This window comes from Eumetopias jubatus, unplaced genomic scaffold (assembly GCF_037043125.1).
Source record: "Eumetopias jubatus isolate StellerSeaLion01/CBP00866 unplaced genomic scaffold, mEumJub1_p1.0 scaffold_12, whole genome shotgun sequence".
NCBI classification, from domain to species: domain Eukaryota; kingdom Metazoa; phylum Chordata; class Mammalia; order Carnivora; family Otariidae; genus Eumetopias; species Eumetopias jubatus.
In genome coordinates this window covers 79502206-79527928 of record NW_028274818.1, presented here as the reverse complement: position 1 = coordinate 79527928, position 25723 = coordinate 79502206, and the positions used below count along the sequence as shown (strand labels likewise).

The 25723-nt window shown below is 47.3% G+C and overlaps 1 protein-coding gene across 1 annotated transcript in view; it reads right to left on the bottom strand.

The window, feature by feature from the left end:
• The window catches only part of SHISA9 (shisa family member 9), a 282062-nt gene extending 258593 nt beyond the window's left edge, over positions 1-23469 (bottom strand). The window contains exons 1-2 of the mRNA XM_028117450.2: positions 22784-23469; positions 10350-10477 (exon numbers count right to left, since the gene is read on the bottom strand). Coding sequence (XP_027973251.2) covers positions 10350-10477; positions 22784-23469 — 814 coding nt within the window. The remainder of the gene's footprint in view (positions 1-10349; positions 10478-22783) is intronic.
• Between the last annotated feature and the right edge of the window lie 2254 nt (positions 23470-25723).

Below are 25723 nucleotides of genomic sequence, written 5' to 3'. Positions count from 1 at the left end.
TTTCAAAGAGTTTCGTTTGGATTACAGGTAAGGCATCAAACTAAACTAGTGCTGTACCAATTGCTATAAAGTCTATCCCTTCCCTTCACAACTTTAAGTCCATCTCAGAGAACTGCCAAGTAAACATGTATTTGTGACCAATTATTGTGTCCTAAATAGTCAATAAAATTTTTAAAACAGTGTTAATCTGATAAGTTTCATTATTGTAGAACTTAAAAAAAAAAACATACATTTTCCTGGTCCTCAGTTTCATTACTTGTAAAATGTAAAGAATGGACTAAGTATAATCTCTATGAAGTCATATATGTATAAACCTACCTACCTAAACACACACACACACACACACACACACACACACACACAAAGCCAATCTCTGTATCCCCAGCACCAACCCCCAGTATTTACTCAGTAAATACTCATTCAATGAGCAAACCATCTAAGGAATAATCAATGATCCCCCAAACTACAAATCCTTGTTCTCATTTTCAACTGATGGGAGGGAAAAGGAGAGAGAAAAAAATAAGGACAGGGGAATAAGTTTTTCAAAAAACTAACACTTCATTTGATTTCGGAACTGTATTTTATTTCAAGTATTTCTTACCGACATGTTGGGTGTTAAAATGCCCATACCATTTATGAAACAATGGTGATAGTATTTTGTAGTTATTTTTACCATAATTTCCCTTTCTTGGCAAAATTGAAAGTACACTATGTGGATCCCACAGTTCTTCAATCTCTTTACAATTTTTTTTAAAGATTTTATTTATTTGTCAGAGAGAGAGAGAGCACAAGCAGAGGGAGGGGCAGGCAGAGGGAGAAGCAGGCGCCTCGCTGAGCAGGGAGCCCGATGCGGGACTCGATCCCAGGACCCCAAGATCATGACCTGAGCCGAAGGCAGACGCTTAACCGACTGAGTCACCCAGGCGTCCCTCTCTTTACAATTTTTAATCATCTTTGAAACCAAAATTGGGGTGAGCCAAAGGCAAGATGATTCCTGAAGTGCCCTCAAGCTCCAAAATTCTAGGAGATAAACTTTTCTTGCTGGGTCGTTTGAACCATATAAGTGCATCCAGGGAGTGATTCAGCATCAGGGACAGATCTCCAAATGAGAGCCCATCTTGGGGGACAAGGGCTGGATTTAAATGCATAGAATACAGTGCAGGCTCTGCTTTGAACATGGCAGTCTTCATGTGAGCACACAACTCCCAGCCTAATACCTAAATTAATGAGTTTAAGTCTCCATTTAATGAAATATTCAGATTATGATTACACTTAGTTTCATTAACTGCATTCTCAGAATAATGTGATGGGGTTTCCTTTTCAACTTGTAATTAACTTTATTGAGAATTCTTATTGGAGTTTTTCAAGCAGCTTCCTAAAACCTTATTATAAATTATTTTAATGTATGTATTATGGTAGTAAACTATATTGCTTAATTTTGTATTAGCTGTTATTTTTTTTAAAGAAGAAAAAATTCAACGCTAATCTTGAAGAACAGCAAGCTGACTGAACTAAAAAGAATACTCTGAAAAGAATCTATATTCAACTCCCGACAGCTAATCCTGAAGTTTAGGTCTTCCTAAATATGGCACTTTTGTTTTCCTACTAAAAGCTGTGTGACCCTAACCAAACAAAATCCCCTTCTCCCTTTATACAATTTGTATAAGACTAATCAGACCTGCAAGAAAGACCTATATTCTTTTTCTTAAAGATTTATTCATGTTAAAGAGCAGGGGAAGGGGCAGAGGGAAAGAAGGAGAAGCCTCAAGTAGACTCCCCACTGAGCAGGGAGCCTGTCATGGGGCTCAATCCCAGGACCCTGAGATCACGACCTGAACGGCAATCAAGAGTCAGCCACTCAACCGAATGAGCCGCCCAGGTGCCCAGAAAGACCTATACATTCTAAAACTGAAACATCTCCCCTCGACCAAAGGCAAGGAAAATCAGTACATGAAATTTTTCTGCTTTCTTTCACTATGATTCTTGGAAAGTTGTTAGGGTGTATTGCTCTCTCAGAACGAAATATCAATTTCTCAAAAAAAAAAAAAAAAAAGGTCCTAATCTCTTCCCTCTCCTTCAACCCCAGATGTTTCGAGGAGGTCTCCTGCCTGCTCCCATAGCACCCTGACTTTTACTCCTACCATGCTTCTTTGCAATTACCTACTTCACTGTCCCATAAACTCCAAGAGAATAGTTCCTATTTTTGTCTCATCGATCCTCATACCTCCAATTCCTAATACACTGCCTGGCTCATAGCAGGATTATAGTAAGTATCAGCTAAATATTGATTGACTCAATGGAAATTTTAATGACAAGGAATCAGACAAATTGACTAAAATCTGAGTCCTCCAAAACAGAAATAGTGACTTTATCACAACTGGCCCATTTTCAAAGATTAGTAGAGTCTAATACAGTGATTCTTAGCAGAAATCAATAAATGAGGACAAGAAAGAGAAGAAGAGAGATAACTGGAGCATCACCCAGTGTAGGTCTTCGGGGAAGGTACAAGAAAGGTCATGAATAGAGTACAAAGCTTAAAGCCAGACAGAGATGGGTTCGTGTTTGGACCCATGTATAGGATCTGAACGCCTTACCGAATATGCCTGTGGCCTTGGGCAGGTTACTTAAACTCTCTGAGCCACAGTCTTCTCATCTATAACATGGCGGTGTGATACCTATTTCAATACCTGTATTTGTTTCATTTTTCACTCTTTTTATACCCACGCTAAGTGTCAAAAACATAGTAGGCATGTTGCATCATTTAATCCCGATATATAAATAGAAATGCTCTCCCAAAGAAACTGTGTCCAAGAATAGGCTTTCCTGGCTATGGAAGTAACAGAACTTGGCATCTTTTAAGCTAAACCAGACACTGGGGTGGGCACCTAGGCTTTCTTTACAAACAGTCCTACAGCTGCTTGGAAGCACTTTGGAAAAGCAATGCAAATTTAATTAGGCAATGCCATGTGGCCAGCATTAGTAGCAATTTTTGAAAATAGCCCAGGAGGTGGTAGGTTTTGGGTTTTTGTTTTGTTTTTGTTTTTTTTTTCTTTTAAGGGCTCTGTTGCTCTGTTGCTTGCACACACACCCTCACACACACACCCTCATGCATACACAATCTCATTTTCTGGGTGGAAACAAAAGACATGTTTGAGACCATACAGATTCCTACAGGCCTAGACTGCCACTGTAAATATAATATTAAAATCAATATTCCTAACAGAACAAAAGCTCGTGTGTTTCAACGAGAATTGAAGGAAAACATAAGACAGGAACAAATGTCTAAGAATGGTACAGCTGCTCCATCAGAGCTATTTCCTTGGGAAGAAATTGACAGATTCTTTAGTTCTCATTTGCATCAAAAACATTAGTAGTAACAAACACACACACGCACACACACACACACAGATTGTGTTATCAACTGACACACAGAGTGAAAACATTTTCACTTTGAAATATCAAATGCACGAGGAATTCGTGCTGGTGTATATCATTGTCCCCTCGTTAATGGACCACATTAGCACTAATGTTCACTCGTTCCACAAATAATAATGGTAGCGACCAACATTTATATGTTACCAGCCATCATGCTAAGTTCATTATATGTGTTAATGCATTTAATCCTCCCAACAATCTTGTATTTTGCTCCTTTTATAGTATGGGACACCGAGGTTCAAAAAATTAATTTTTCCAAGATTACATAGCTAATAGGTGAAAGAGCAGATACCCAGTTCAGTTACCCAAGACCTGCCAAGCCCATATTCCCCACTCCCTCAATGCACTTATCACGAAGTCACATTGGATATGTTTAGCGGGCACCATCCACACATCAGAGACTCATCTGTAACACTGAATACTTCAAGAGAAAACCAGAACTCTTGATCTAAAACCACACAAAATTGACTCAAACCATTGCACTTGTTTTTAGCTACAAATGTTTTTAGCTAGGGGCGCTGGGTGCCTTAGTTGGTTAAGCGACTGCCTTCGGCTCAGGTCATGATCCTGGAGTCCCAGGATCGAGTCCCACATCGGGCTCCCTGCCCAGCGGGGAGTCTGCTTCTCCCTCTGAACCTCCTCCCTCTTGTGCTCTCTCTCATTCTCTCTCTCTCAAATAAATAAAAATCTTTAAAAAAATGTTTTTAGCTAATTCAGTTATAGATCCAACCCCTAACTCTTATTAACTCTATAATTTACTGACCCATGTGCCAAAACCGTAATAGTCATAGGTCCTCAGATGGAGCAGTTTTAGCCCGCCCAACTGTGGAAAAGAATGTTCACATTTCAGAAACAAAGAGCGTTGGTAGCTGTGGCTGAGTTGAAAAGAGTTAAAGCCTCACAGGAGTTGGAATTAGCCAAGTTTCCTCAACATTCAAAATCCCAAGGGTCCTGCTAACAGTAACAGGTTCCAGTGGGCTTCTTATGGCACATAGGCTTGAGATTCATCCATCCATGCATGTGTCCATTCATTCAACAAACATCTATTGAGCACTGTGTCATCTCACAGGAGATACAGGGGTGACTAAAACAGACACAATCCCTGCTCCCACCCCAAGAAAGCTTCAAACGGCAATCTCCACCCCACTTCTCAAGCATGACCTTCTTGGAGAATCCGCCCCACCATAGTCATGAGAGGGGCCAAGATACTCTCCACCACATCCAAGTGATTGAACCAGAGTCAGACAGTCGATCCAGAGGAAGCCAGGTCACTGGCTAGTCAGAAACTAATCATATTTTGTCTCTCTGAAGAATATGAACTAAAAGACACAGTGATTACGTGCATTAAAGACAAAAGATCATGATGCTTTATTACTCACTCCACCTACTGAAGTCCCAAAGGTGGCCCTGATTCCCACCCTTCCTGAGCCTATATATTCACCAGAAGATACCCCCATGTGTATCCAACAAAGTTCAGGCTATGTAGTCAGACAGACCTGGGTGTGAATCCCACTTCCTCTATTAAACTAGGACACCATGGACAAGTTCTTTCACTTTTAATTTCATTGTGGATATTTTCAAATAGACACAAGAACAGAATGAACCCCTATGCATCTGGCCACCCAGCTGCAATAATATTCTCCCCCTTCTGTTTCATCTGCCATCCCCCACAATTTTATGTTTTCCTGGTGATTTTTTTAAAGTCAACCCCAGTCATCGTGTTAGGTGAGTTCCTCAGTTTCCATGAATCTCAGTTTTCTCCTTCATAAAACAGGCATAACAGTACCCCTTCCAGGGGCTTTTTCATTCACTGGACAAAAATGTACAGGGCTGCTGTGGTGAGCCAGCCCGGTTCCCACAGCATGTGGGGCGGCTATGAAAATACACAGCATTTGTTCTCATGGAGTTTATGTTGTAGGCATAAATAATGAGGAAGACAATTCCAGAGGGAAGAAAAGTTACAAAGAAAATAATGGGGAAATGAGGAACAGTAGGTGACTTGGGGGTCAGAGGGAAACATGGAAGTCCTCTCCAATGAGGCAGCTTTGGGGGTAAGATGTAAAAGGCTGGAAGCCTGGGAGCCGGGTTCTGTAGGTGGGAAGCACAGCAAGTGCAAAGATCCTGGGGCAGGGATGAGCTAGGCTGTTTTGAAGGTTGTTTTCAGTACAAAACGAGCTAAGGCATCCAAAGTTTTAACACAATGCCTGGCACATAGCAAGTGCTCAATAAATGTTAGTTACTGTTCCTCCTAAGGAAGGACTCCACAATATACTCAGCACACTGGATTATATTTTGGAAATAGCTCTCTTTCCTACAGTGCCAACTGACCTTTGGGTTCATCTAGCATATCCTTTATTAACTTCAGCTCCTAAGGGGAAGACTTCCCCATTCTGCAAACACCTATCCCAGAAGGAGGGGTCATGTAGTATAGTGGTTACAACACAGACCTTAGGGTCTGACTGGCCCTGTTTAAATCCCAGCTCCAACACTGAGTAGCTGTATGAACTCTGGATAAGCCATTTAACCTCTCTGAGCCTCAGCTTCCCCACCTTTATGAGGTGAAAATAACAGTACCAGCCTAATAAGGTTTTGAAGATTCATTGTTTTGGGGGTTTAGAACGCTGTCTATATAAGTTGCTGTTAACATTTCGCTATCTTACATATGTTTGAATCTTATACACCTGCCCTGATTAGGAAATTCCCCCGATTTTGAAAAGATATTTAGGAATATCTGGACAAGTGCCTCCAAAAGTCACGTAAATGACACCCAGGTACCTTGGTAAATGTGGACAAATGAATAGAAATCCATTTGGCCCTAGACATGAGCTGTACAGCATCTTCAGAAGCTAAACCATGGATCTGCTTTGCATCTGGTTCCTTGTAAACCCACTTGGGAATGGTTCTGGGGCAGTAGGGGGTGGGGTGAGGCTGGAAAGGGAGCCTGGTCTTTTTGATGGATTCTCTATCCTGAAACATCAAGTTACCACTTCTCCTCAGTTCAGGGTGAGATCTCACCTTCTCAGATTATGCCGCTAAATAAACAGGGGAACATTAATCCAATTCCAAAGAGGGGTCGCGTGTTTGGGTGGAACCGGAGGGTACTCTGTCCAACAAGTCTATGTGAGAGCACAGTCGGAATATCAGCTGGTTCTATTCCAACAGTGACCAGGTGAACAATTTTCTGTGGCTGTTTTTATAGACCCTGGGAGACACTTTTTATACTATGGCAATAAAGGCTTTGTAATTGCTGCTGACTTATTTAGGGTTGTTTTCAGTCTTTACCACATCATTAAACCATACGGCCAACCAAAATTCTACTATCAAGTTTACTGTACTAAATACAATGCGGCATCCTGGAGTGGATCCTGGAACAGAAGAGGGACATAAGTGAAGAAATATCGTGAAATCCGAACATTATCTACAGCTCAGCTAAAAATAACATACTAATGTTGATTTCTTAGTTTTGACAGGTGTACACAGTAATGGAAGATGTTCACATTAGGGGAAAGTGGGTGAGGAGTATACAGAACTCTGGGTGTTATTTTGCAACCTCTCTGTAAATATAAAAGTATTCCAAAACCAAAACTGCATTTAAAAAAAATAAAGCGCGCTGTTAACACAAACGAGTTGAGAGACGTTGATCCAAGCTCTCTCCTTGTATCCACAGTCTTCAATCCCATCACCCATCCTTAAGACGAAAGGGAGCCTATATTTACCCTGCACTCCCAGAAAGGATGGGGAGTGTCACTGGCAGGCTGTGAGGCTGGGGTGGGGGAGACAGAAGCACGTTCATAGCACTTGAGGACAAAATGTGCCTTCAAAAGCAAACTATAATTACACAGAAGCTGAGGAGCGTTTGCGAAAAATCACTATCTCATCTGAATCTACATCCTGTTCATCAAAGAGGTCGAGGCCCTTTTGATTATCAGACTAAATATTTTTAGGCAATACCACTGAATGCCTGGAAAGAACATGAACGGCATCAGCTGAAGAAAAATCCATCTTCAGATAAAAAGGCAAGTCTTGCATATCACAGGAAAAATCTACCATAGGAAAATTATAAAGGAAAAGTGGCAAAATTTCCCCACATTGAAGCTTTCCGCCCCCTTCCATTTGCCTCTACCCTAGTCCTTCCCCACTCCCTTCCTCCTAAATAGCCACTGACTTTGGATCCTCTTAGCATGTGACCAAAGCATAATGGGAAGACCAGAAAGGGGTCTAGCATTAATATTAAGATGAAGAAAGATAAATAGATGGAGAGGAGGATTCCCTTAAAGCTATGTCGAGCGGGTCACTGAATAGAGATAAAAATGACATTCAAGTTTGGGCTATCAAATTCCCGGTCAAATCTGGTCACTTGAATGTTTAGTGAAGAACACCCCAACAATGGCATGATGGGCCCCTTTTTGGTATATCACAAATGGATGCATTTTTGTTCCATTTGTTGTAATTGTAAATCTTCACAGTTCCCACAATGTCCAGAAAAGGGTTTTATATTCAATAGGTGCGTTCTCATTCTGGCACCAAGAGCTGGCCTAACTTCTCAGTTGGACTGGATTCCTTCTCTCCTAGTTCTCTGTGGGTCAAAATGGACTCTAGCAACTGCATGGCTTCTTGAACCCCTGACAACTGATAAACACCAGTCATCGAGGCCTATCCTTTCAGTGAACTCCCAAAAATCATTCCTTCTCCTGAACATGTAAATTTTCCCTATGTCTGTAATATATAAATAGCTCCTGTGAATCAATAAAAAGACAAAATCATTACAAGGAAGCCTATCATTACTACAAAGTACTGCATTAGTTACAAAATTGAACTGATTAGTGGAAATCTGTGGAAGGGCTATATGCTTATTTTCCAGATGTTCCCAAGAATTCTAGGAAATAAGAACTGGATCAACCCAGCAGCAAATTAACATCTTGTTAATGCAAGAATGCAATGTGGGAATACACCTGGAATTCCCTTCTGTAGTCTACCAGGAATGCTGTGGTATACTTCTACCCAGTAGAATATTACAAGATACATTTCTTCTAATTAGCATAAGTATCACTGATTACTGAGAGACTCAGATACAAACTAAAGGCAAGAATCATAAATAAGCCCAGTTAGTCCGTCACGAGAGACTTCTGAATTACTCAGTTCCCGGACACCCATCTCTGAGCAGTAACTTGTTTTCAGTACAACTTTAAACAAAAGTCCCTTACTGAAACAGATTCATTAATGTTCCTTGCCCTTTTGCCTGATGCAATGATGAAACGCGGGGGACTTCAATGAGTTTGTTATTCCATTTGAGTGCTGATTCAAAAATCATCCTAAAGATTGAAACTTCACATGAGAAACTTGTTAACAGTCACCTTGTATAGCCAGGGACTCAACACCATTTCAACTCTGTCTCCTCCACGATGGCATTAGCTCACGTACACCTAGGTTCAACTTATTTCCCGGTGACATCTGAAAGAGACTGTGCCTATTTCCATCAAAGCCAGAACTGGGCTCAGCAACCGCCCTGTCAGAGTTGGTACAATTTACCGTATCTTTCAGGGCTGTGAGATTCAGTCATAAAACTTCCAAATGCTGATGTATTTGGCTCTAAAATGTGGCTATTTCTCATGCCATTCTATGACCGGGTTCATAAATAAATAATGTCGAATTATTTAATACAATGACACCTAAGACATTCTATTTGGTAACCCATTTTCAAACTATGTAAACGTTGACTTTACAAATATACCGCAACATTTTTCCAAGGCTATGAAAAATTATCACCATGCAGAATCAAAGAATTTCTATCACCTCTATCAAACGCCACAGATTTATTCCACCAACCATCGAGCATAAAAATTTGTGGCCAAACAGTTGAAAACGATGATTCAGCAAATAAAACAGTGCTGCAACTCTGCTAGTGGAGTTTCAGCCAAGGCAACCCAGCCTCTAAAATGCATGATGTTTTTAAGAGCCTCCAGCCACAACTAAATGCATCTTTTAAATTGTCTGGCTTTTGTTATTTCAAACCAAGCCCTCCACATTACTTTAATGTGGGGGTTACTTGAAAACATAATTGCTAGGAATAAACACGGTAGTACCCTACTGTCAAAAACTAAACAACCTTGCTTCCCCTCCTCCCATTAGTCAGTACATCAGCTCCATAACGTATATTGTATATAAAGACCTTTGAAAGGAAAGGAAAATTGAGGGACCATCCTGAGATCCCCAAGTATGCTCTGTCAGCTCAAGAATACCTATGTAGCATTTGTCCCCCTGGCAGAAAAATGGAAGGGAATTTGCTACTCTGAGTCGCATGTACACACCCCAAACCAACATAACCACAACGGAACACACCACACACAAACATGTATGTGCACGTGTGTGTGCATACACACACAGGATAGTTTGTGATTTATTTTTGCCAAACTCTATTTTGATGAAAAAGAGATCAAATTCTTCTGAACTACTATCTGTTCATGGAAAACAGTATGAAACCTAAAGATCACAACTGGTCTACCTCAAGAAGCAAATAAGCAAATGGGCCATTGGTTCACCGATTGCCCCATCAAGATGAACCAATAAAATGGGTTATTGGGCTAAGAGATCAACTATCTCAGATGAATCAACCAAGTAACCCATTGGTTAACGAGGTACCCAACCATCATGAACCAACCAAGAGGGCCATTCGTTAACAGAACCAACTGTAGGAAACCAACCAAGTGGAATCACTCTTTAACCGAGAAACAAACCAAGTGAAATCTGATGAAGCCAAACACAGCTTCATCCTGGAGAGATGAAATCAAACTTCTAACTCGCCAACAAACAAAAAAGCTCTTGATGAACCCAAACACAGACCATGAAATCTAGACATGTGATCACTGTATGGATCACCAAGTGGGGCTGGGAGTGGACCGCACGACTATACTTACGAAGATTATTTATGGGGGTTCTGGTATCCATGTTTTCATAATGCTGGACATGAACCACAATGTTGAGGTCCCTCTCCATGTGGTCAGTGTTGCAGTGGCCCTGTGGCCTCATGACATCTGCAAGGGCCCTGAAAGAAGAAAGAATTTCAATCTGTTCATTCCAAACACAATGACTGGCACCTGCTGTGCTCAGAGCCCTGGGCTTATGAAGACGAGGCCCCTGACTCCACGAGCTGCCATTCTAGTGAGGGGTTGGGAGGGAGAAAAGGATGTAAGGGAGTAAAATGGTCACTGCAATTAGAGGTTACATAAGGACTTCGTGCAAAACAGTCCACATGCTCCTCACAATAGCTACGTAAGAGCAGTATCACCCACCTTGCTGAGTTGTTGAGAGGATTCAGTGAAGAATCTAACATGTCTGCACCCCATAAACTTAGTCCCCCTTCATAGCTAACGCTAGATCCCACACTTCATGTAGAGCAATGGCCCACTATTAGCAATAAATAGCATTTATGGAGTACTTACCATAAGCCGGCCCCCATGCTAATCACGTTACAAGCCTTAATTCAACTAAGTAGCATACGAACACCTTCTGAGGTTTATTAGTCCTTCTTTACAGATGAGCAAACATAGGCTCAGAGAGGTAAATTAACCTACTGAAGGTCACACAGCCAGTTGGACAGGGCTGAGCCAGACCCTACGCACAGCTCGGCATCCTGCGTGAATTGGGTTTCCTGCAGCTAGGGAGGATATGGTGTGATCCAGCCACGCCCCTTGTTGGTGCCCCTCTTGATCAGTAGCTGGGATGAAGGGAAAGCATACAACCCGAGTCACCTACTGTGTTTTGGGCCTTTCCCGTTTACCATCATGTTTAATCTCGCTGACGCTTACCCAAGGGTTGATATTTTTTACTATTATTCAACAAATAAGAAAACAAGGTGAGAGGTGTTAAGGGACTATATTAGTTTCCTGGGCTGCTATAACAATGTACCACAAACTAGGTGGCTTCAAACCACACAAATTATGGGCTCACAGCTCTGGAGGCCAGAAATCCAAAATCAAGATATTGGCAGGGCCACACCCCTTCAGAAACCTACAGGGAGCCTCCTCCCTTGACACTTCCTGGCTTCTGCTGGTTGCTAGAAATCTCCATCTTCCCCTGGTGGGTCTCCCACCGTCTCTGTCTTTTAAGGACACCAGTCATACTGGGTTAGAGGCCCACCCTGCTCCAGGATAACCTTGCCTTAAATCACGACATCTGCAACGATCCTATGTCTAAATCAAGTCACATTCCCAGGACCACAAGACCAGGACTTTAAAAAAGACTTGTTTTAATGGGGCGGGGGGGGCGGGGGGGGGAGGGGGTGGAGCAGGGCTGGCACCCAATTCAACCAGAACAGTGACCTTCACAATTAGACGTAAACTTAGCCAAGCAGCTCAATGTTTGCACACAGAACAGAACAGAGATAGCTGTCAAAGAGACATCACTCCTGAGGTCAGACCTCACCAACACATTCACTTTACCTGCTCTCCATTGTATCTTTGTTTAGATAGGATTATCCTGCAACGGTATAGACCGTTGCAGATATCATTGCACAGCTGTGTATCTTTGACATGAGCAGTGTTTTTGCCATAAACCTCATGGTTTCTTTCTCTTTGCACAATCTGAGAGCTATAGCCCTATTGCAAAATGTGAATCTCCTTCATGCTGTGGTTTCACGGTGAAGTGGCAGAGCACCCGCCCTGCTTATCCATTTCCCTGGTTAGGGGAACCTGGATGGTCAGTGACACCCCCCCCGCCTCCGTACACAACCCTGCAGTAAGCATCCTCACCCGTGCCTCCTCTCCAGGGTCCACTCCCACAAGCAATACTGCCATGATCTCAGATCCATCAGGATGCTCTTAACAAACCAGAACCCTCTGAATCCCCATCAAGGGAGAAAGAGAAGCAAGGTGAGCTCTTTGAGTGAGGCCCACACATACCACTTCTGAACTCAACAGGCCCAGTCTGCGGGCTGAAATTTACCCCCACCCCCCCCCCCCCAGAGCATCGATTCTCAGATAGTGGTCTGCCAACCAAGAGCAATAGCCTCCCCCGGAGCACGTGTTAAAATGCAAATTTTCAGAACCACCCAGACTCACTGACTCAGAAACTCCAGAGCCCAGGCCACCTGCGTTTTCTGCTGCACATTCAAGTCTGAGACTCTGTTAGGGTAACAGAGGCCCCGAGCTTGGGGGAGTGGTTGCTCATGGGGCAATGAGATAATGGAGAACTACAGGCGGCAAGAAGTGTCAGATGTGAGATACAGGGAACACAGCAAGAGTCCCATGTGAATTAGAGGAAAAGATTGAGTCCTCCAAGAGACAAGAGAATAGCAACTGCTCCCATTCATTCATTCGTTCATTCACTCAACAAACATCTATTGCCTACTCTGTGCCAGGCACTATTTAAGACTCTGGGAACACAGCAATATGCAAGATGAACAAGACCACTGCCTGCTTGGAGCTTATATTCTAGGGGACAGGATAAGAAATATGCATGTTAAATAAGTCAACAAGAGCTGTGAAACTTAAATACACAAAAGTGTAACAGGATCAAGAGACACCGGTGCATAGCAGCGTTATTCCAAACAGCCCAAAAGTGGAAAACAACCCAAATAAACGAATGAATGGATAACCAAAATATGTGATATGAGCTGGAGTATGACTCAGCCATGAAAAGCATAAGGTATTGACGCCTGGTACAACATGAATGGAACCTAGAAACCTGATCCTCTGCAAAAAAAGCCAGACCCAAAAAGCCACAGAATGGATGATTCTATTTATACGAAATGTTCAGAAGAGGCAAATCCATAGAGATAGAAAGTAGATGAGTGGAGATGGCCAGGGGCTAGAGAGAGGGAGGACTGGGGACTGGCTGTTGCATTAATGTATACGGACTTTCGATAATGAAAAGGTTCTGGGATCAGAGCGGTGATGGTGGTTCAACTCTGTGACTATGCCAAAAATCACTGAATTGCACACTTTCTAAAAATTCTAAATAAACAGAGAAAGAGAGATAAAAGTGATCTGGAAAAGCTTTCCTGAGGAGGAGACATTTGAGTTGAGCCCTGAATGGTGAGAAGGTGGTCACATAAAGATGATGGAAAGAACCTTCCTGGCAGAGGGAACAGTGAGTGCAAAGGCCCTGAGGCAGGAAAGAGATCAAACATTTGAGGTGCAAGAAAGAAGGCCAATGAAGCTGGAAGATGGCCAAGAAGGAAGGGAGCATTCAAAGTGAGGATTAACCTACCCATTTTATGGAGCAAAAAGCTGCTCAAGTTAACCCAGCTCATCAGTGCAGGGACCAAGATACAAACCTGAGTGTCCCTAACATCAGAGCTCGGCCTCCTTCCCCGCTATGTGCTGTAAGCAGTTTCTGAAACTCAACAGGGCTACGAGAAAGGAACGTTTGAGGCAAAGGGCACATGCCCTCTAACTCTAATTTGCCTTTTTCCCTTCTAAACAGGTTCTTCATCATGAGCTTCAAGAGATCTGTGAACCCCTTTGGAATTGAATGGAAATTTTGTGCCCATAGAACAAGAAGCCATAGCTTTCCCCAGATTCTCTAAGGAGTCCCCCCCCCAAAAAAAAAATTCCAAAGTATTCAGGCTTTCAAGAGGTTAGCAAAGTAATTTATCAGGACAAGCTACCATGAACTTGGTCGGCACTGCTTTCTACAGATCCCCTGGGCTTCTCCTGAGTGCTGAAATTCTTGAAAATCCACCGCAGAAGCCAAGGCTGCTTTTCCCCCAAGGCAGCCCCTCATAGAGTGTGCAGTGGAAATGACAGGTTCCTAAGAGGCCTCCATATCCCGGAAAAGCAGTCTGCAAGGTATGGTCTGCTTCCTCCAGGGACCACATAAAATGATTTGGCATCAGGAAAGGAAATCTGAGAACTTGTGTGTGTGGTCTTTAGTGGTTCAAGGAAGAAGTCAATGTAATGTTGTGTATGGATGCTGGAGCCCACCCTTGAAAAGCCCATGTCGGACAGTGAGAATCAGGAACCTCAGGCCCAGGAGGGCGACTGGTAACAGCACCATCATTGGGGTGCATTGCCTATACTGCAGCTCTGGGCACCCTGAAAGGGGCTATGCAGATAAATTACCTATCTATGAGTAGGCTAACCATCACCGAGCAGGCCTGTGGCTTAAAAATGCCCCCCACCACAAAACCACAGCCTGAAGATAATACTAACAGAGCAAACCCAAGAACACAATAGAGTCAACTCTCCCCCTCTCTGCAACAGCTAGCTTGTCACAAGGTTAAAAACAAAGATTGTCTATTCAGATCAAAGCAAAGTCAGCCAAAAACAATCAAAACTCTCATGAGAAATATTCAAAAAATGGATTGCTTATTAATGATGAGCTTCCTCAACCTTTGAGATATTCGCTGATGGTTGCATGACATCATCATGCTTAGCAACACATTTTAAGGTATTTATTGTACCTTCAGCTCAGTTTGAAATTTGTTTTCATATATGCTTTATCATGCTCCTAAAAGCTGTTCACGGGTATGAGCACATACTTATTAGTAAAACAAATGGGCGTGTATTAGGGCACGTACTAAAAAACATAACACGTGTACAAAAGATACAATAAATAAAGGGGAAGAACCAACTATGTGCTGTAAGCCAAACAAATTCATGGGATTTGTCATCTATTTATGGCAAACAGTTTGGGTGCTTCTCAAACAAAGTGCATTCATGTTACCTAGGGGTCTTATTAAAACGCAGATTTGGGTGGCTCAGTCGGTTAAGCATCTGCCTTCGGCTCAGGTCATGATCCCAGGGTCCTGGGATCGAGCCCCGCATGGGGCTCCCTGCTCGGCAGGGAGGCTGATTTTTCCTCTGCCTGCCGCTCCCCCTGCTTGTGTGCTCTTTCTCTCTCTCAAATAAATAAAATCTTTTTTAAAAATGCAGAGATTCAGTTTCAGCAAGTCTGAGGCAAGGCTAGAGATCCTTCTGCTCAAGCTCCCAGGTAATGAAAATGTCGTTGCTCTACGTCAGACTCTGAGTAGCAAGATCCTAAAAGTACTACGACTGTCAATTTCTAGTGTCAACTTGACTGGGCCACAAGGTGCCCAAATATTTGGTCGAAAGCCATTCTGGATGTGTCTGAGAATGTGCTTTTGGAGAAGATGCACGTTTACATCAAGAGACTAAGTAAAGCAGATTGCCCTCCACCGTGTGGGTGGGCCTTGTCTAATCAGTTGAAGGCCTGAATAGACCAAAAGGCTGACCCTCTCCTGAGTAAAAGGGAATTTTCCTGCTGGACAGCCTTCAAACTGGGATGTCAGTTCTGCAGATTTCAGAGTCGTTAAGGGCAAGTCCACATAATGTCTCTCTTCCTTGATATCCCTTCACCCAGTTCAGAACAATTACGTGGAAACGCTGCCATTTTTGAAGTCAGATGATTGAATACTAGCAATTTTATAAGGTTCAATTTAGTGTCCATTTTCTTCTAGATGTACTTATGTGTTATTTGTCTTGAGCCATTTGACTGTTGGCTCTGTGAGTGCGGGAATTGTGTCTGTACAATAAATACCTATTACACGACTATGTGAAAGAGTGAATAAATAAAAGAAGAGATACTTTCTTATGTAAACCAGGATGTCAGAAAGTAGAACTCCTCTGTGCCAGATACTGTCCTGGGTGCTGAGGATACAACAGCAGAAGAGACTTTAGTGTCCCTGCACTCCTTCCTGTGGACAGTAATGCAAAGAGAGAGATAATAAACTAGCAAACCAGTAAATGAGTAAGTTAATTTTAGGCTATAATGTGAAATGAAGCCAAAAACACCAAGCGATGGGCGGAGGGGCGGGGGCAGTGGTAACTGAGCCTGGGTGGTCAGGGACGGCTTCTCAGAGAAGGTGATATTTGAGCTAAGACCTGAATAGTAAGAGCCAGCATGTGAGGTCTGATGGAGGAGAAGAATTTGAGCCAAGCCAACACAACAGCTCCAAGGTAGCAATGAGCTTGGTACATTTGAGGAACAAAAAGAGAAGGCTGTGTCCCTTTACTTTCCAATTATAGTGAGCAAATAAAAGACCCCAACATTTCCAAACAGAGCTCAGAGTCCCCGCATCTTGCTTCAAAGCTTCCAGGAGTCCCAAGGTCTGAACTATGTTCTGACATTTAAACACTTGAATAGGATTCCTGAGCATTTCCTCTCCTATCAGAAACATCTTTTATTCTTTAGAATGCAAGGGCAATGGGCAGGAGGTAACTTTCTGGAGCGGTGGTGATACAGGTGTAGATGAAGCTCATCCAACTGCACTTTGCCTTTTATGGTGTACATTATACCCCAATGAAGGTGACTTCTAAAATGCAAGGACTCAGGGGCACCTGGGTGGCCGACATTGTCGGTTCAGGTCATGATCTCAGGGTCGTGAGATCGAGCCCCCCATGTTGGGCTTCATGCTGGGCGTGGAGTCTGCTTAAGAGTCTCTCCCTCTCCCTCAGCCCCTCTCCCTGCGTGCTCTCTAAATAAATTAAAATAAAATAAAATGCAGTACTCAATGCCCAAAGAGAAGCAAACATATTTTGCAAGGAAGAAGAATTTATAAAGACTTTTCCATGGCCAACAGGATATGCATGCAAGGGATTCTCTAACCTGGGGAGCTGGTCGAAGCCACAGGATAAGCACAGACGTGCAGCAAGAGGGGAAAGCTGGAAAGAGAGAGAAAAGGCAAGAGAAGGAAGGACATGTATCACTTGATGCTATTTCTTTGCAAGGGACTCCAACTCTTGCAAAGCGTGTTTGAAAAACACACAGGACACTGGGCTATGTAATGTGCCACTTGGATTTCTGATTCTGTTTGAAGGTGGGCAAGATAATGACATGTGTTCACTATTGGTTTCGAGTGTACAGAGCTTCAAACATGCGTTCCTGCCCCCAAGGTCATTTCATCAATGCCTTCTCCAAGAGGGCTGGCCCTGCCAGGGGCAGATGCAGAAAACATCCCTGGTCTTGATCTTACAGTGGCTCCTTGAACTGGCCCCACCGCACATGTTGCCATTTGCAAAGCATCAAGCACTTCTTGTGATCTGAGACAGCAGCAGATGTCCTGCATGTGTCCACTCAAAGGCAGTGCGGCCTAGTGGTCAGGGGCCTGTGCTCTGGCCCCGGACTGATTGGGTTTGAAGTCTGACTCCTCCACTCCCCGGGGGGCTTGTTCATCCTCATGGAAAGTAATCTGTGCCTCTTAAAAGGCAGACTGTCCTAAGGCTTGCCTCACTGGGGAAGGACCTAAAATTACGTGAGAACGTACACACAAGCTCACCGCCGAGGGTACTTCAGCATCACCGAGGCCAAAACTTTGCAAGGCATTTAATGTGGTAATCCATGGGTCTTCTCTCTTATTCCGAACCTGCCCCTCCTCCTGCTAAGTCTGGAGTTGGGAGACCTGACCAATGTCACACAGCTAAAAAGATGTAGCAGAGCAAGGGCTAGGTACTGAGTTCCAGAATACAGCATTTACCCCTTCGGCAGAAACGGGACAGAAAATTCTAATAATAAGTCACTAAGCAGTGACCATAAAGAGGTCCCGTGCTAAGAGCTTCGCAAGCCCAGTCTCAGCGAAATCTCACACAAGCCTATGACACAAGGATCATTATTATCTCGTCTTACAGACAAGAAGAATCTAAAACTCAGAGAGATGAAGTCACTTTCCCAAGGTCACATAGCTATTAAGTGGCCACGCCGGATTGAATCTCAGGCCATATGACTTGAGCCCCTGCTGCTAAGGTCGGCCTGACAGAGTTTCTAGGGACTGCAGGTAACAGTGCTAGGTGAACTGCATGCGGGTGGAGACCCAGGGGGACCTGCAAGCTTCCTAAGAGGGAAGTCACCTCTCAAAGGCAACCAACAACTTCCATGGGAAAATGAAGGTCCAGTGCTGTCGGATCTGCCAATTTCTCAAGAGAAGTCAGAAATCTGGTTATCTGCGTGAAAACGCCCAGCTTTTAAACACTGGCAATTGGTTCCTAAGTTGGTTTTAAAACACGATATATAATAGGGATTAAAGAAATTTCACATCCAGATGCAGTGAGCCTTGACTGGATCCCAGTTTGAAACCCCAAGCTCTGGAAGACATTTTTTGGCATGACTGGGAACATTTTAATATGATTGGATATCTGACGATATGATGGAATTTCCATCCTTCATCTGGGGTGTGATACTGGAATTGCGTTGTTTTGTGGGAGAACATCCTTGTTCTCAGGAGATCCACGCTGAAGTATGTAAGGATGAAGTGTCATGTCTGCAACTGATTTTCGAAGGCTTCAGCCAAAAGACAAAGGAAAAAAGGAGAGAATGAAAGAGGAAGAAAGGGAGAGAGAAAATGAAAATATGGAGAGTACTATAAAGCAAATATGACAAAATTAATGTCGTATTTGAACTAATGATTGTTCAATCTAGATTAGTAGTTCTCAGTGAGGGCTGATTCTACCCCCTTGATGACATGTGGCTATGGCTAAGGACTTTTATTTTTTTTACAGTCACAGCTGGGTTGCGGAGTGGGTACTACTGGTACCTAGTGGGTAGAGTCCAAGGATGCTGGCAAACACCCTTCACTGCACAGGACAGCCCCCCACCACCAAGAACGAGCTGGCCCCAAATGTCGGTGGTGCCAGGGTAAGAAACCTCAGAGACTATTCTGGAGTTCGTTCTTATTAGTCTTTCAAGTTTTTTGGTTTTATTTTTGGGGTTTTTTTTTTTGGTATGTTTAAAATGTTTCACAGTAAAAAAAAAAGGAGAAACTTAAAAATAAAATTAAGAATGCATCAATAGCAATACCTTGCAGACCAAACAAAACATGTCTGTGCGGTTTGATAACCACAGCTGGCCACCATTTGCAGTCTGTTCTTCCAATAAATAGTGGCTGGATGTCATGTTGCTATAGTTGGTGGTGTGTCTGGGAAGCTCTTACAATAGCGTGGGCAAGACCCCCACAGCTCTGAGAATTACTGACTTTCTCCTGCTTCTAGTCCCAATCAGCCCAGAAGGAGGGCAGGTCACATGCCCAGGGCTCTGAGCCCGAAAACTGACATCATTGAGGCCTCTCCTGGGATCACACGAGTGCACAGGGTCACAGGAGCATTTGGGGACATGGGGACAGCAAGGGGCTGTAAGTCTTTGAAGGGAGGCTGCGGTCAGACGAAATGAGAACGAGCCCCTCAGCTCCGTAACCCTCACAGCCCAAGACAACATAAATTAAGAGGCTGCAGCCAGCACAGCAGTTTCACCTGGAAGCCACCTTAGACCCTCTCTGAGGCCAAGTTCAGGTGTGCCGCCCCCACCCAACTCACCCTTCAGCTCCTCCAGCCAACAGCTAATGAGCTCGGGCTGTGGCTGGGACTCCAAATGATTCACTGCCTCAACAGGGCAAGATGCATCTGGAGGGTCCTTGGGGCAGCCCCCAGCATCACAAATGCACAGAGAGCCCTATACGTGCAGGCAACACAAAACAGAAAGCAAGTAAGAGAGTCACACTGGATTAATTCCTCCACCCCCAACCCTGTAAGATAGTCCCAAACTCAAGAACAGTCTTTGTTAACGCTAAGGCCACTTTTTAGGGGCCATTCAGGGAGGCTGTTAACACATGAGGCTTTCTAGGGCTCATCCCAGACCTACATTGATCTGGAATCTCTCCAGACAGAACCATGAGAATGTGCATTTTGCATTTTTAGGAAGGGGCCCCCACCCCCCAATGCTCGCTGAAACTGAAAACACAGTTGAAACCAGGGGGCTGGGGATTCGCAGTTTCCCGTGTGACCTTGGGCCAGCCACCCAAACTAAGCCAGGATTTTCTCCTCTATAAATGGGAATTAACAACACCTGTCTCATAGTTGGGAGCACTAAATAAGAGGTTTACACGCACATGCACTCACACGCACACACCCTAGTACAGTGCCTGGCAAATGTTAGTTCCTTTTCCTTAACAGTGATTGGCCACACACTGGAAAGCCTAGAGAGCTTTACAAAAGTACACAGGCTGCACGCAGCCCTAGAGATTCTGATCTAAATTGTCTAGGGTGGGGCCCCTTAGCAACAGGATTTTTTTAAAAAGCATTCCAGGGGATCTGAAATAGCAGCCAGGGTTGAAACCATACCCTGGAAACTGCCAATAAAAATCAACTATTCTTGGGGGCACCTGGGTGGCTCTGACGGTTGAGCCTCCAACTCGATCTCAGCTCAGGTCTTGATCTCAGGGTGGTGAGTTCAAGCCCCGGGATGGGCTCCACTCTGGGCGTGGGGGGGGGGGGCGGTTCAACTGTTCTTTCTCTTCAAGAGAATGCACTTCCACTGCATTCTGGAATTCCCAAAATGTGTACAGAGGAGAAGCCATGTTGAGGCTTTTACCAGAGGACTGGGTGTCCGCAGATTCCACCCCAAGCAGCCCTTTCCAGGTACCTGCAGAAGTGGCTGCAACCCGCTAGGCTGGGCGATTCTTTTTCTCCTGACAGAGCTGCAAGGGGGCAGGACAGGAAGTTGAGTCCCTGCTGGGCCCTCAGGTCTGCGGTGAAGTGCTGTCTCCACAGGAATACCCAGATCAAAGAGAGCCTGAAGCTAGCATCACCTTCTCCCACAGACGTCCAAAGAGAGCCACCCACCCTTAGCTCGACACCCACCTTCTCGCCTCTCTACTCCCGGCCTCCCTACCCTCCCCCACCCCCCAATCAAACACCCAGGAGGGCTCCTTTAAGCGCTGGTTTGCAAGGAAAAGGCTCAGTGGGTATTTCGGCAGAGGAATTAACCCGAATCTGCAAGGCAGCCTGCCTATCCCTGGGTGACTCTCTCCCTACACCAAGGCGACACCCGCCGCCTGCCGCAGTCCTGCCTCGGCACTCCGCCCTCACCTTAACACAGACCCCAGGAAGCTACAGGGACTGGCGGGGGACTGCGGGGACGCGAAGCACCCGCCGCTGGGGCTGGAGACCGGGCATCTTGGGGTTGCAGGAGGTGGGCGGGGCCAGCGTGTTACTCTTGTAGTTGGTCAGGGTTTCTTGAATACCCTCGAAGCTTACTTGGTGCCCCAAGACCCCAACATCCATCCACGCCTCCCTGCTGACCCAAACCAAGAGGAACTTCTTCACCTCTGCCCCCAAATCCCTCCCCACTGGGGGGAAAAAAAAGTCATCGGATACTCTGCGTATAAATAGAAAATAATTACTAGTGAGGTGGTAATGTTCCTTCGCCTATTTTTGGTGGGTCTCTTTGTTCAGATTTTTTAGGCAGGCGCACGGAGCGCGTGCATCCACACGCGCACACATGGGCCCCCGCCGGAGGTGTGGGGAGGGTGTGTGTCGGTGTGTAGGGGGTGGGACACATGGCGACCCCGTTGCCCACACTCGGAAAGAAGATCGAGCTTGCGCCCAACCCTCCAGCTGTTGGAAGACTTTCTGTCGCTCTTCAACCCCGCCCGCCCAAACCTCACGCCAACCCTGGCCTCTGTCGGGTCTGGGGGCTGCGTCCCCGTGGCGGTGTCCTCCGCCTCCAAAGTTGTGCGAATCAATTTAGACACTTTTTAAAAAAGCAAAAGGCAAATAGCTCCATTAATCCCCAAATGCCTTCTCCCATCTGCTGCGACTTGCTCGCGCTGGGACTTGCATAATGAATAAGGCAACCGGGAAAGTTGACGAATCAGGGTGTTGGGGGGCGGCGGGGGGGAGGGGGTTGGTGAGCGGGGCTCCGGCCCTTGGAGTCCACGCTAACCCCGGCAAGGGGCTCAGCGCGCAGCTGAGGCCGCGGCCCCCAACAAGGAGAGGTGGTGACGGGAGAAACGGGTGAGGGTTTTGGGCGGGGGGAGGCAACCGAGGTCCCAACTGCAGGGACCTGGCAGCTCAGGGAGAGCGAGGCGGCCGCTCCAGGCAAGGCTTTTGTTCTCGCCCTCCCCTCTCTTTCCACCTCCCTCGCCTCTTTTTCGCGAGCCGTACGAGTTGCAGGCGGCACACACACCTTCCCTCCCTCACACACGCGCGCGCGGGCTAACACACGCCTCCCTTCCCTCTCGAGCTCGCCTGCTCTGTTTACCTAGAGGCTAGGATGCGGAATCCGAGCGGGGGACCCCTCCCCAAAACCCAAGACTTCGGGGCCACAGGCTCCCGGGCTGTGTGTCTCAGATCCGCTTCAATCCTAAGCGGGAGGGGGCGGCGAGAGGGTGAAGAGGGCAGAGACCCCCCCCGACACACACATACACACGCGCAAATCCACACCTGTGCGGAGCCCAGCGCCCCCCTCTCCGCGCTCCCAGCCGAAGTTGGCTTTCCCGGGCGACCTCCCCCAGCGGAAACGCGGGGGATGGGGGGGGAGTGCCAACGCCGGGGAAAAGGTGAAGAGGGAAGAGCAGGGAGAGCGGCGCCCGGAGGGGAGGCGGAGGGGGGAGGCAGCCCACCTGGACATGTGTTCCCTTTGGGGCCGGTGCGCTTTCTCCAGCCCCAGCTTGGTGAAGATGCCTACGAGCACCATGACGGCCACCACCCCGCAGATGATGTAAACGATCAGGTTGGTCTTGTCCTTGGTGGGGTCGTGCAGGGGGTCGTCCTTGCGCGCGGGGGGCTTGCCGGTGTTGAGCCACAGCGGAGTGTCGTAGTTGGTGCAGGTGCTCTGGTTCAGTCGCCGCTTCTTAAACGTGCAGCAGAACCGGAAGCCACAAGTCCCGCAGCAGAAGATGAAGTCGCCCGAGCTGCAGTTGAACGGCGGGTCCCACTGGCCCATGACATCGAAGTAGCCCCTGCAGAAGTCCGGCGTGGGCGCCCGGGTCGGCGGAGCGTCGGAGACCCCCGCGCCCTCGCCGGCCTCTCCGGAGGCGGCCCCGGAGCGGTTGCCCCCCGCCAGCACTACCACGCCGCCCAGCTGCGCCAGCTGCCCGTGCCCCGCTCGCTCCTGCGCCCGGCACACGCGGGCGCACAGCTCGGTGAGGAAGCAGCCGAGGAGCAGCCGGAGAACGCGGCGCATCGTGTCTCCCAGCCCGGGCTCGGCCGCTCGGCCGCCGCTGGAGCCGCTGCAGCCGCCTCTCGAGGCGCGGCCGAAGCTGCCGAGGCTGCTGCCGGGGGCTGCGAGCCGCCGCGGGCCGCACATGCAGGGAGCGGCGCGGGGCGCTCGGTGGTCGGCGGCCACTGCGCTCGGCTCAGCCCGCGTTCGCCTCCAGCGCGCCGCGCGCCGAGGGGCCGGCCGGGGAGGAGCGCGCCTGGCCGGGAGGGGGGAGGATGAGCGGGGGCAAGCGCCGGGTGCAGGTCCGGCCGGCTACTGGGAGAGGCGGGGGCTGGCGAGCAGGGGAGAGTCGATCTGTTCGCGCTTCCCCTCCGCCGGCGGCTCCGGACTAGCCGCCCCGCGCCCGCTCGCAGGATCCTTCTCACCTCTCCAGCTCGCCAAGTGCGCTGGAGAGAGCGAAGCAACACTTGTGGAATGAAGGGAGGGCAGGAGGGAAGGGGGAGGGGAGGAGGGCGGGCAGAGGAGGGGGGTGGAACAGGCGCGAGCTCGAGAGGGGCGGGGGCGCGGAAGAGGTGACTCGGGAGGGCGGGAGCGAGTTGGGGGGCGTGCAGAGCTGAGCTAGGCTGGCGGGCGGGGAGGAGGGAGCTTCTTCGGCAGCCGCCAGGGCTGAAGGCACCGCTCGGGTTTCCCGGCAGGTGGAGGACCGCTGCGGGACCTCCCGCGCCCTCTCTGGGCGGGAGGCGCGGCTCAGACCTGTTCTGGGCGCAGAGGCGGCTCCGCCCGTGGCTTTTTCAGGCGTGCGTGCGCAGGAGCTGCGGCTCGAAAATGCCCTCCAGGGAAAGGGTGACTCGGAGGGGATAAGGACAGACTAAGTGGCTTCCACTCCAAGGCAGACGGGGGCACAGTCTGATTAGGCTCGCCCTTTCCAGGTGCACCGGACCACCTCGCCCTTCCCCCGACTGCGCCCTCCAGCCAGGCGCGCCTCCCGGATGGTTCAACTCCCTGGGAGGAGCCGAGGACCAAGGCTGAGCTGAGAAGGCGGGGTGGCAAGCAACTGGGCCCGGGGTAGGCACCCCCGGGAGACGGCCGTGGGACGAACTATAGTCAAAGAAGCGCAGGGGGTAGGGAGGGGGCAGCAGACAAGGCCAAGACAGTGGCACGTCCCACGTCCCGGAATGTCTTTCCTTGGGACTCTCCTAGGCCCCTGGACCTGCCACTTTCTGTCCCTCTACGACCTCGCAGCGTTCCCTGCGTTCCACAGGAGGGCACACCGCGGCGCCGCCTCTGCGCGCCCAGATCTGATGCAGCGCAAGGCCTGGGCGCCCAGCCTCAGCCACCCTCCCGCACCTGGAGCCCGCGCGTGGGTCTCCGAAGCCGTCTAGCCCCTGTGCTCACCGAACCACCTCCCCACCCCCCAGACATCCTCACCCAGTGCTGCGGAGTCCGGCCTTGGGCCCTCGGCTTCCAGCCTCCGGTCGCCTGTCAGCAATTTCCAAATCGGCCTTCTCCACTCAGCCGATTCCAGTCATCCGTCGGCCCTCTCCCATTTCTCCCACTTCTTCTTCCCTCTGCTTGAATTTGACTCCAGTAGCCCCCAAAACGGGATGTGCACCAAAGCTGCTACACCGAATTTAGATCTCCACACGCCCCTGCGTTTTGTTTTTAATTGCATTAACTAAGTATACACTTTGCAGTCGGCTAGGCGATTTGCAGGGAAATGATGTCTCCACCACAATCCCCTCCATAGGGCTGCAGTCGGGGGCTTCTCCGGGCGTTTTCAAAGCCCCAAAATGTTGGGCCACAAATAAAATGACATCCTGGGTCCCCTTAATTGAAAAAGCATGGAACGTGGGTGTTGGACTCTACTGCAAGTTTTCTCAGGATGAGAGGGAGTTTGGATAATTGTGCCTTCTCTTTGATGAATGTCACCTGTCTTCCCAAAGACGAGCCAAGAATGACCCTGTTCCAGCAAAAACACCAGGCCAACACTGATGGAACATATCCAGGAGTATACCAGCCCTAGAAGATTCATTGAATTGCGGGCTGTATTTTGTCCCAAACCCACCTGGACAAGGTATGAAATTGTTTAGTCTAAATTCATCAGCTCCATCATAACGGGATCCCCAAAATAGGATAGTGTGGCGCGTCTGTCGACCCACACCCACCACCACTGTGTGAGTCTCTACAAACACAAGCATTGGTGTGTGAGAGCTAATGATAGCTGACATTTATTCAGTGCTTGCAACATGCCCACTAAGCTTGTCTTTTCTAAAATCACCTCCTCACAGATGCTTAGAGCAGTGCCTAGCATCTAGCAGACAATCTGGGAATATTTGCTAAAACATTTGAGGGACTGATCTCATTTAACTCTATCTGCTAGATAATATAACCAGGCCCACAC